The sequence below is a fragment of the Serinus canaria genome, chromosome 3, assembly GCF_022539315.1.
Source record: "Serinus canaria isolate serCan28SL12 chromosome 3, serCan2020, whole genome shotgun sequence".
Taxonomy (NCBI): domain Eukaryota; kingdom Metazoa; phylum Chordata; class Aves; order Passeriformes; family Fringillidae; genus Serinus; species Serinus canaria.
The window spans coordinates 33,735,762-33,747,885 of NC_066316.1; the positions used below are offsets into that span (position 1 = coordinate 33,735,762).

At 36.9% G+C, this 12,124-nt stretch overlaps 1 protein-coding gene across 5 annotated transcripts in view; it reads right to left on the reverse strand.

Moving 5' to 3' along the window:
• The window catches only part of BIRC6 (baculoviral IAP repeat containing 6), a 175,555-nt gene that overhangs the window by 141,224 nt on the left and 22,207 nt on the right, over nt 1-12,124 (reverse strand). For all 5 annotated transcript variants that reach the window (XM_050972011.1, XM_050972008.1, XM_050972010.1 and 2 more), the window contains exons 7-10: nt 10,822-11,044; nt 10,559-10,719; nt 8,633-8,691; nt 6,587-7,981 (exon numbers count right to left, since the gene is read on the reverse strand). In XM_050972011.1, the coding sequence (XP_050827968.1) occupies nt 6,587-7,981; nt 8,633-8,691; nt 10,559-10,719; nt 10,822-11,044 (1,838 nt within the window). The remainder of the gene's footprint in view (nt 1-6,586; nt 7,982-8,632; nt 8,692-10,558; nt 10,720-10,821; nt 11,045-12,124) is intronic.

Sequence of the window (12,124 nt, forward strand, 5' to 3'; positions counted from 1 at the left end):
TCCTTGGTGCAGAACAGTAAGTACATCACAAACAGACCTCAGGAGTGGAGGGGGGAAAAACAGTTCTAGCAAATAACACTTCTGAGTTTCCTTGAAATTAAACAGCTCAAAAATAAGCAATTTTCCTCAAACTTCAAAGAGAATTTGAGACACATTAGGAAACACAGACATTGACAGCTTCATTTGGTAGTAAGTAAAACCTTAGTTTGTATATCACTTTGTTTACTGCTCAGCAGCAAAAATGTCCTTATCATTTTTTTCCATACAAGAGAATAGTCATAATTGCTGCATTCCTGAAAAATCCCAACACTTTTCCAAGAAAAATTCTGTGCTAAACTTGAGATACCTCACTTCCTCTTATTAGTTTTTTAAAAGGTTCTGTAAAGTTAACCATGAACTGAAGTTGTACAGTGTTAGGCTCTGCTTATGCACACTTTTCCAAAATGCTGTACTTGGCTGTGCCTCTGTATCACAAAGGAGGCATTTCCTCTCACAGAACATCCAAAGATGACTTTCTGATGATGCATGCTTCATTATTTGTTTCAATGATACTGTAGTTCCAATAGTCAAGTGCCAGTGAAAAAATCTGCGCAGAAGCCAATGCCCTTTTTTCCCTTTTTTTTTTTTTTTTTTTTTTTGTGTTACTACTATTGTTTGCAGTACTAGGCTCAAGGAGTGACTTGTCCAGTGCTTTCTAATTCTAGCCAGGGAGCAAACATATCAAGTAGCAGTTTATCTGAAGGCCCCCCTGCTTGCATCAGTTTGACAGAGGCAATAAATATTTCTGTTGTTCTACCAAGAAGATAGGAAAGTTGACACTGACTTACTCAGTTATCACAAAAGAGACACATTAGAAACTAGCATCATTATACTTCCTTCAAAATACAGGTAACACAATCAAAACATTGTTAACTTAATTCTGAACTGTATTTAAAACCTGCAATTTGCATGGAGTCAAGAACTTGGTAGCAATACAAACAGAACAGAAGAATCATGAATTTATTCAAATAAATCACAGGCTTCCTTCAGGCAAAACAGCTCCTGGTTCCAGGAAAGCAGCACTGGAACAAGCTAGAGAGCACTAAGAGACTAAGGCCACTGCAGTCAAAGCCAATTAGGTGAGATGTTCCTGCACTCTAGAAGGAGTTTGGGAAGAGTGACACCATTGCCTTTAGCAAATCACAACACAGGGACAGAGTTGAACAATATACAATTAATTAAAAGGAATTGAAAAACAAAGCCATACCACAGGCAACTATACACTAATTAATTTATAGTCCCCTCCTTCTCTTGTCATTGGTTAGCTCTAAATATGCAAGCTCAGAACACTTGAAAAAAGTCATCAAGAAAGCTGTCCCAAAACCTCACTTGGAGACACTTCAATTTAAACTACTCTAGGAGATCTTAGCTATAAAATTCTGCCTTGACTTTGAAAAAATAAAATGCGATTGAATAGGGACAAGTGAAAGTTAACATGCCTAGAAATAATTAAAAGTTCTGTTACAGGATGAAAAAAAGTTCTGTAAGGGAGGTTCTTGTGAATCAGATAATAAACCTCATTCAATTTCCTGCTCAGAAGTGCAAACATTCCACTATGTATACACACGTATGGTATGTACAAACTCCAGAGCTGCTTGAAGAATTCATCTGTAGGATTACCAAGCCTGGTTTTGCATATCTCATCAAGAAACTTGTGGACTGACTTGATCAGATCTTTTGAGAGGGGAAAGTAAAGGCTGTTTTCTTTTTTTCTTCTTTTGTAAGTTTGAAAGGATTGGAGATACCCAGCTTGAGAAAATAAATGGTTGGAGAAGGAGAGCACCGAAATAAACTCTGTCTTTCCCTCCTTTTTTGAAGAAATCTCTTTGCCATATTCATAATGAATGGTACAACAGATATGACTCCAGTGACAAAGATGATAGAAGCTAAATATTAGTGAAAAAAATCATCATCAAGGACAGCATGCAGCAGGAGAAATTCCATGAGCAGACTGTTAAATCTCTGTCTTGAAGATGTTTGAGAATGGTGATCAGTAGAATGGGAAAGTATAATTGACCTTGACTTGAGGATGAGCTCTTAGCATGACTTCCAATACTAATTCTGAAGTGGAAAAAAACTTGACCTCTCTCAAATCCTATTAGACTCCATTACCAAAAAAGGCAGAAAATTGAAAATACTGAATTCATTCCTGAACTTCAAGCACAGTACACAGGGCAGACAAAGCCTAATGACAAGAAGACACAAGTAAGATATTCAAACTAAATCAGAAAAAAAACTACAGAGTGTGATCACTACACTATTTCTAACTCAAGAGCAAAAAAGCTGCTGTAAATGACAGGCATGAGATTTAGGGGAATCAATTCTCAAATGAATCCAAGTGCCACCTGGTTTTGCCACACTTACAGGTAAGAAATATCAGCATAAGCAACTCAGTCCACATAGGCTGGACATAGCAAAATCCAGCCCGAAAAAACACTTTTTCCAACAAAAGGGAGGGACTAAAACCTCTTGTTATATTGTAGCACCTTTAAAATGTTATAATGTAACAATTCAAAATTTCAGGCGAGCACACTCTATCAATAAGAAACTATATCTGACTCTCTTAAACACAAGATAATAAACTTTAAATATCAAAAGGCCACTCTACAGCATTATCTCTATTTAAAAACAGTACCTGCTGTCCTGTTTTAGAATAAAGAAATTACTTATTTTCTTACTTATCTTGAACATCATAAAAGAAGGTTTTAGACTCTTACTAATGACACAAGAGAAAACACCTGAATCCTCATATGAGCATAAACAAAACACTGCTAAGAGGGATATTAAGCATAGTCTGATATTAAATATAGTCTACCTTGGCCAAGGGGAAGAGAAGAAAGCAAAATTCAAAGAGATTAAAGTTCACTACGTTTGCTTAATGGAATTGGAACCAAGAATATACTTGCACACTTTCCCACAGAGGTCAAGCTCAGGTAATCCTTGCAGAAACAGGTAAGTACCTGAAACTGACATCAAGAGGTAACATTCTGAAGTGTGACTCACAAAGATAGATGACGTCAAATGCAGGTCTAAAACATCTTTCCATAAAACCACTCCAGATCTGAAGCACCCATTTAGACAGAGGTTTCTTAGAGGCAGCCAGGAAAAAATTTTATAAAATCTACCAATGAAAATAATGCACCAACAAGCAGGAGAAACAGAAGAAAATGAATGCTATTCTGCATTCAGAACTTTCAGACATTAATGTACCTCTTTGCCTACTCTGACGTCCCAAACAAGTAAACAGGAAAGAATACACTGCTCATGCCTGAGTATTTTGCAACATCATCCAAGCATTTCCAATGCATGTATGCTCCAAAACTTTCACTTAAAATTCTCATTTATGTCTCTGCACTACAAGCTCCTTTGTAGATGGAATAATGTTGAACACATCACTGAATACAGTTATTCTACTTTCAGCTTATCTCTCTCATGCTGTCAGACTGCAGGCACCACTTGTAGCAGTAAACCTATAGGAGCAAACACCTGTAAGTGATTTGCAAAGAAGCCTAAAAAAACAGAACTCAGGGGAAAAAAAAAACAACCTAACAGTAAAACCCTCCATCTTCAGCCACCTAGCTAAGCAGGAAATTCTACCCGTTTAAAGGATGATTATTATTCAAGACAAGGAAAATTATGCAAAGCTTATTTCATATACTAAGCTATTCAAACATAAAAGAAGACAGAGGATTTAAAAAGTTATATTAATAGTTGAGGTTCTTGTTTTGCTTTTTCTTCTAGTGTTCCTGATTTTTAAACCTTTTATACCTTATTTATAAACCATTCGGTTCAGTCATTCTCTAGCAAGTGACATTTATTTGGCATAAATGTTTTGACTCTCAGGCTTCAGACATACCTAGCATCAGATTCTGAAATCCAGACTTCTAAAGAATATTGACCCCTAAGTATTTATGATGGCTTTGGATTTAATTTCTCAAAAGTGAGAAAAATATAACAATGACTGATATGCTAAAAAAGGAATAGAAATTGAAAGCCTCTGAAGACATTTAAGCAATGAAAGTAATGAACTCCAAAGTCCATGGTTGAGCAGAAAATAGAAGTTCCAAATAGAGGTATAGTAGATGTAAATGAAAGATAAGACTAATCAGTGGATTTTATTTTTAAACTAAACAAAGTACTGTATTCCTTGCAGGCTGACTTGATACCTATAGCATACTGGGCTACAGAAGAAAATACACCCCAAAATCTCAGTCATCTTAAGGGCGGCGTGAACAAAAGAAATCCAAAAAAACTATTTATAAATTACTACATGGGAATTATAATACTGAGAGAGAGTTACTGCAAAAGCAGAAGGATGTGCTTGTCCATTCCAAGGAAGATGGAAGTATTCTCCAGTCAGTAACAGAGATGGTAGTTATCTAGGCAGAGACAAAATACTACACACAGAATAAATGCTTCCAGCTCAAGAGACCTGTATATCTTGAAACTCCATGCCCCGAAAAGGTTTAGAAAATACCAAAAACTACTATAATATGATCACCATACACACTAGCATTGGATGGAAAAGTACCACGCACAATAAGCTCTTTAACTTCTATCATGAATCTTAAAACACTAGAAAGATGAAATAGCTCTGATGAAAGGAAAGAAATTGATAGCAATACAATTCTGTAGAAAAAAAAATTCTGTTTGGAGGTCTTTTCCATGAGACTGCAGTTTGATCAGCTAAGTACAAAGTCAAAACATTATGACATGGTAACCTGGAATGACTTTATGATTCTTGTGTCCCCATTTGTCTGTTTTGCCCAGAAATAAGTTTTGCACCTTTAAGATTGGTTCTGAGAGTGGAGGAGGGGAGAGAAGAAACACAGAGTTTGTTATCAGAAACTGCACTTGCTTCTCCACATTCCTGCTCCTGAACTTCATTGTCTGCAGCACCAGACAGCAAGAGAGAGATCTCCTTTGCTTTTAGTTTGTTTTTAGCCAGCTAAAGCCAGAGAAGTTCCTGGACTGTGGTTTTTCTTTTTCTTAGAACTGTTCAAACCTGCTCTGGACTGAAAACCCAGAAGAGCACCTGGAACTTACACCTGTGGCCACAGGGCTGGGCCTGGGCCACGGCATTTCCAGCACACATTAGCTCAGCCCACCAAGGGGACTTCTGAGTTTGTAATCTCTTTAGATTGGCAAGAAGTTTTGTTGTTTAATATTGTTCATTTTTTGTGCTGGTGAATACTTTGCCTGTTAAATAAACAGGTTTTTTCCACTTTTCTCCAAGGAAATATTTTCCCGAACCACCTGGGGGAGAGGCCACTTGAATTTGCTTTCTAGAAGAATCCCTTTGGAGGTTTTCTCCCAAATTTGCCCTAAACCAGGACACATGGATATGATATGATAGGATATAACAGTTTTCAAAGGCAATTAACCTTTCAGAGTTCTATTTTAACTAGGAAAAAACATGCATTATTAAATACAGCTGAAACAGTTTAATAGCTATTTCTTCAAAAGCAGTCACCAAAAGAGAACAATTTAGTAAATAGGAATGTTGCCCTTGGGAATCTGCAAACATGAATACCAGTTACTAACTTGCAATGTTTTCATTAGTATTTAAAAAGCAAATCTGAAATGCCCACTTCTGGAAATCTTTGTAGGTGAGTGAGAACATGAAACCATTAAGAAAACAGATGTTTACAATAAACTTGACTTTATCTGTTGGAAATAACAAGTAAATCTGATTGAACAACTGCTCATAGGAGGATTTCATAATTAGTGTGACACTGTCATTAAAGGAAAAAAGGTATCAATTTCAATTCTTCTAGTAAAGAAGAAGCTCAACATGATATTGGTGGGAATTTACTTGAAATCTATGAACCATGCCATCAGCTTAACTCCTATGAGAGCCTAAGCATTTCCTCCACAGCTGCAATCAACAGCAGCTGAACTAACCAGAACACAGGGACATGGAGGAACTCAGCTGGATAACACCCACAGCTATTTCCAGTGCTCCAATGTGATACAAGGAAACAGGGAGCTGTGTGGTGGTTATGGGGCTTTTACAAATAGTTGTTACCTGGGCTTGAGTTACACTCCCCGCCTACCTGCCCCCTTCCCCAAAAGGCCTTGTGTACATTTGGAAAGAAAGAATGGATAGCCTGGCTCTAACACTCAAGAAAGTACAATTCAAACTGCAAAAAGCTGAAGCAGAACCAAAGCACACTACCTGAATGAAAATACACTGGGATAAGGTATAAAAGGATTATCTTCTCTGCTCTCTTGACTATCATCAATTACAGGCAAAGACATTTTTCTGGAGTAGGATTTCTCTATCATAGAAGAAAGTACATACAAGAATGACTTTTATTTGTTTTGGACTTAAGGAAACCTCTGCATCTTCAGGAATTAAGACACATGCAAGAACTACTGCCATTCTAGAGATTAAAACTGACATTTAAGGTGAGGAATTAACTAGAGTCCATGCTTCCTAGTAAGCGCATTCAGGGGAATTTGAAATTTAGATTTTAAATTCTGTAACATAATCCAAATAGAGTGAAATCAGTAATTTTAAAAAAAATTTGAAGAAAAATCTTACCTTTGGTGCATGCACATAATCTGTCTGTGCCCGAACAGTATATCACAGAGACAAACATATCTGGTTCCTCAGTGCCCTCTTTTTTAGGTGGCTCCACTTTGGCCAGAATTTCAAAGTTTGAAAGATCTAGTATTTTTACATATCCTCCCTGAGTAGTTATTACCAGGTGCCCAAGAGTAGAAATCTCAGATCTTCTCTCTCTCCCACTGCCATTTTTAGAAGATAATTGTATTTCCTCTACAGGCTCCTCACAGTCGTCTTCTCGATTATCCAATATATCTGGTGGGAGTAAAATCATTGAGGTAATTGTGTCTTGGGGGTCTTTGATATGCTGGATTTTTACTGGTTCCTCCTCTAGTGTAACTATTCTAGTGGCATAATTCATCTTATAAAGCACTAGGTATCCACCACTAACACTTCTCTGTTCAGGCTGAATTATTAAAGGAGTTGGTACATCTGCTGGTGTCTCATGCTGGATTACATCAATACTTGTGCCATTCACTACAGCAAGACTTGATTCTAGCTCCCCCTTCCTTCTATTACATAGTGCCGAGTTTAATTTATTTAAATTATTCAAGGCCTCTACTTGATTTATTGCACTCAGAGATTCAACAGGACAAGTCCGCAGTCCTACTAACAGATGAACTCCATCTGCACAAGGTGTGATTGAATCTACACACAGGTTCTCCTCCTCTGCAAACTTGGGCAGACGCAGGCACTGAACCAAAGTCCCAGGCTTGGGAACCATAGAGCTCCACTTGTCCGAGTCTGGAGATGTCAGGTTGGCTGCAGCATCTGCAAACTGCTGAATGTAAGTCACAGGGGGGTCCTGCAACAGTAACTGTTCCTGACTGTCCAGCTCCATTTCAATGATCTGTGGAACTGTGAAACCATCATCATGTATACTTTTACTCATAATATTGTTCATCTGTGAAAAGAGTTTTCCTGCTTTTTCATCAGACTCCTTAATGCTGTACAGCAGCAATACAGGCAAAGTCCTCCTTACCAGAGGGGAATTCAGTTCTGAATTAGTGCAGGATTCATTGTCAGTTGATCCCTGTTCCGAGACACTCTCACCTCGAGTCCTGCTTAAGCCATCCAGTGATCTCTGAGAGTTACTGCTAACAGGAGAGGTAGCAGGTGATTTGTATGTTAATAGACCTCCAGCTAATAAACAAGGAAAGGGAATGTTGTGTTGTTCTAGGTGTTTTTCCTTCATCTTTTCACTCTTACAGTTGGCCAAACAGGGATTTGCCCCAAGTTCTTCCAGATCTTTAACTGTGTCCTCCAGAACATTTGCAACAATTTCCCACTGAAGTTTTTCAGGCTGCTGAAGAACACTGAGAGCTGTTATATCAAGGCTGACTTCCATTGTTTCTTTCTGTGATGTATGCCCTTTAAAACAAAAACATTTAACATAATACACATGCTCAAAAAACAAAACAGGAATCATACCGCATATATTACAGTTTGTTGGAAAAATAGGATCTTTTTCTACATCTCATGCTCTTTTTTCCCCACTTGGTGATCCTTACTCAAAGACGTAAACCACATTATAAAAAATGAACATGTAGCCCTCCCTCCCTCCCTCAAAATTTCTGACTCAACCTCTAAGAAAATAACACAATATCATGCATAGCACTGTTCTGCTTCCATATAAAATCTTTATTCAGGAAGAAATACTTTATCAAAGTGCATACCCTTAGGGAAGCAATCAAGACACAGGAACTCTTTTGGCAATCCCCTGAATTTAAAGTGTTTCATACAGCTGTAATTTGTTCCTGTTCTAAGAAAGTTCTTTTATCTTGTTTTGTGCGCTTTATTGACAGCAAGATAAGCAATGCTTGTTGTCAAGTAAGACATTTATTAACTAACGAAGTGCAGTTTTTCTTTTCTCCTGCATGCCATCTTTCCATCACACAAACTTAAATACTGACATTCCTTTCAATGTTATATCCATTGAAAAATCCTATTCCAAGTCTGGAAGAAGAATTTCCCCTTTCACCTCTAAACTATTACATATATAACAGGTCAGATATAACCTACCTGTAACAGATTCTGATCTGGAATGCTCTTCACTGTCTGAATCCTCCAGTAGATCATCACTGGGAAAAAAATAATGTAGGAATGACACGATGTACATGCTAATTGCAAGCTTATTTTTAATTAAATTAGTAAAAAATCATAAAAAACACAATGTGTACTATAGCTGACCGTTTCTTTTAGCCAGCATTGTTCATCCATTGATGAGTTCATCATCATACACACCAACAACATACAGACTTTTTCCTCCATTATTCAATCAGTAGACCAGATTTCTTTTTGCCTCATTCTACTCTTGTATTTCCTACAATTCAGGTCTATATTGAATTAAAATGAAAACCAATTCTCAGGAATATTTCCAAGAAAAATTAAACCATACAATCAGGACATCTGAAAATGAATATCAACATCTTCAAATTCCTCAAAATCATCTCTGGAAAGTGGAGCTGATAGATCAGTTTTCAATTCTACAAGTGATTTTGTAGCTAGTACTGAAACAAGGGATGAACAGTGTTGTTGGTTTTAAAAATATTGCCTAAAATACTAAACTAACAAAATATACTGATAAATCTTTTTGTCATAAAACCAGATTCTGTTCAAGACACCTATTCAAGATAAATAGGCTCCTGAGTAGTGCTAAGAATATATAAATAATTAATGCATCTGACTTTTCCAATAAAAGAAATTATTTCCTGTAACAGGCTCATTACACACAGGAAGGACAGTAATCCCTTTGCAGCTTCAGGTAAAACTACTCACAGTACCAAGTCAGATCCTCAAACTTCAAGAAACTGGATACTTATTCCTCAAATCCAAGAGATAGATCTTTGTGGGGTCAAACCTAATCAACATTCACTTCACAACATGGCAGACACAATTCAATACTTGAATTCAGATCCAGCTTCCTCTTAAGCGAAGTGATAGTTAATTCCATGTAGGTTAAGTGAAATGGAAGATGCTTAGTTCTAGGCAGAATGATTGCACTGTCCTTTATCCAGCTCTTAAAACTGGTGTAATTCTTTAACTATTAATGAGATCCCAGCCCTAAAGCTACAGTAAGAGTCCAGGCAGCTGCTGTTGTCACCCATTTCAGCAGAAGAGCAAGCTTCGTATACTACTGTAGATATCACACTGAGCTTAAAACCAAAGATTCACCTCTGTGCATATAGCAGTACTGTTACCTTCTTCTTAACGCTGAAGTTTAAGAAGAAACATTCAGAAAAGCAGCAAGACTCCCCAGTCAACTTTTGTTGTAAATTTTCCAACAGTTATTCACTCTATTGAGCTTTGGCAAGACCAGACAAGAGTACCCAGTAACAGGCTGCATGAAGCACGAGTGAAATACTACTTTTTCTCACATCACACTTTCCAAGCAGTGACATACCCTCTGGCTTATGCAAACCCTTGCAACAGGACTATCTAATTGTTTAGAGTCTGTATACGTGTACTAAAAGTATGCAAGGAAGCACAAATTCCTAGCCCATCCACACAGTTTATTTTCAGAATGACACAACCACAAATTGCAGAGAAGCAATCAGAAAAAAAGCATGTTCCAGAAGTCCATGAGGAGCCCTTACTTTCAAAATCTGAAATGTATAATCCATAACTAAAATGAAAAGCGATCCAAAACTATATTCCTTTCTCTTTTTACACTGCCTCTGAAACATGAGCATAGAGCAGAAATGAGATCTGCAATCTCTTTGCTAGAAGAGTGTAAAACTGGAACAGCAGGAAACTGGCTTAAAAAACAGAAATTTAGATCAGTCTTTTTCAAGTGTTGAATTGTGTACAAATAAAGAGTGACTAAAAATATTATTTCCACGAAAAGAAAATTACCAATCTTATGTTTCACAAAGCATGACTTTGCTAAACGACATTTACCACTCACACAGAAGCACTTAATATTTTTCATTTGGTAAACTGGCTTACCTGTCTCCTTCTAATTTTGGTATGTCTGAGCAGCTAGAGGAATCTTCTAACCATGCTAGTGTTGGTCTCCTTGAGTCAACCCCTGAGCTCTGTTCTCCTGATAACATAAGTTGCTGCACAATAGCGGGATCATATGCATTGATTTCAAATTTTAAGTGGACCTGAGAAATAACAATAAAAAAGCAGAAGAGGTATTTGATTTTGAATCAAGATATGTCTGATCAGTAAATAGCTGATGAAAAATAATTATTTATTTTGCATACCTTCATAAGTTTGGAAACATCCCATATGCAGATCTTTCCTCGTTTTGTTGCAGCAGCTAGAAAATGAGGGCAACTTCCAGATCCAAAGCAGGTGATTCTGTCAGTGCCATCTGTGCAGGGAAATTGCGCTGGACTTGTTGCCAGTGTGACTGAAAGAGGTACATTCTGAGTGTGCTCACCCTTGACAAATGGGCAGTTTGGGGAATGTCTCTCATGTTCAGACCTTTCCAATTAAAAACAAACACAGAAAACAGCCATTTTTTACTGTGAAAACTACACACAGCATATGCAAGCTAAGCACTAGAAGTGAAGCTGAAACTGAACTGTTTGAACTCAATTGCAGTCAACCATACAAGAGAGTTCTGAAGTTACCAACACAGCTTTTCCTGCTGATTCTCAATAGCAGACTGTATTAAAGACTTTGATCACTCAATGTACATTTATATTCAAATGGATCAATCTATACAATGCTCTTAAAGTAGTTACTCCATTAAAAAAAAATTCTTCTACAGGCAGTGGCCAATCATGTCCCCAGGAAGAAAAGCCCAGATTAAATTACCATACATTAAAACTCTAATGTTACGAGTAACTATAGAAGCAATGTCCTGTTTTTAGTTCTATATCCACAATTGGAAAAAATCCAAACTGGAAACAGTCCTGAATGTCACATTAACCAAGAGGCATGGAAAAAAACAAATCTTGATATACAAATAAGGCAGAGACATGACAAGAGCAATTACACAGCTACAAAATGTCTTGAAAATCGTAAGTGAAAGGAGTAGACAAAAACTATGAAGTTAATATTACAAGGAAAAGTTTCTAGCAAGTCAGGAATCTGATGTGTTCAAGAAAAGATTACAAATTACCAACTAATCAAGAAAAAAGTTACATAGGAACTCTTTAACTAGTGTAAGGTCTCCCATTTCTGTCACTATCCACAATTTTAGATGATTCAGGAAACAAGTAATGGATTTCACATAAAAGTCAAATTTGCACTACACAGCCATGGCAGTTTTTGAACCTAAAAAGAGATGTATTCTAGTCACAATCAAATAGAAGACTCAGTTTAGATCCCCACAAAGAAGGATTGGATGTCAACTCTCAAAGAAGCAATCTGAAATGAAACAGCAAATCAGAATTAAGTTATAAAACCAACTACGTAATTTTTTTTTTAGTGTTATACAGAAATTTGATATCGTACATTAAATCTTTTTGTGACTCGTTCCATGGAATCATTTTGCAAACCCATTTTTGTCAATGACTTTTCCTAAACTCACCAGAAATACTATTGAGGAATGTTGAT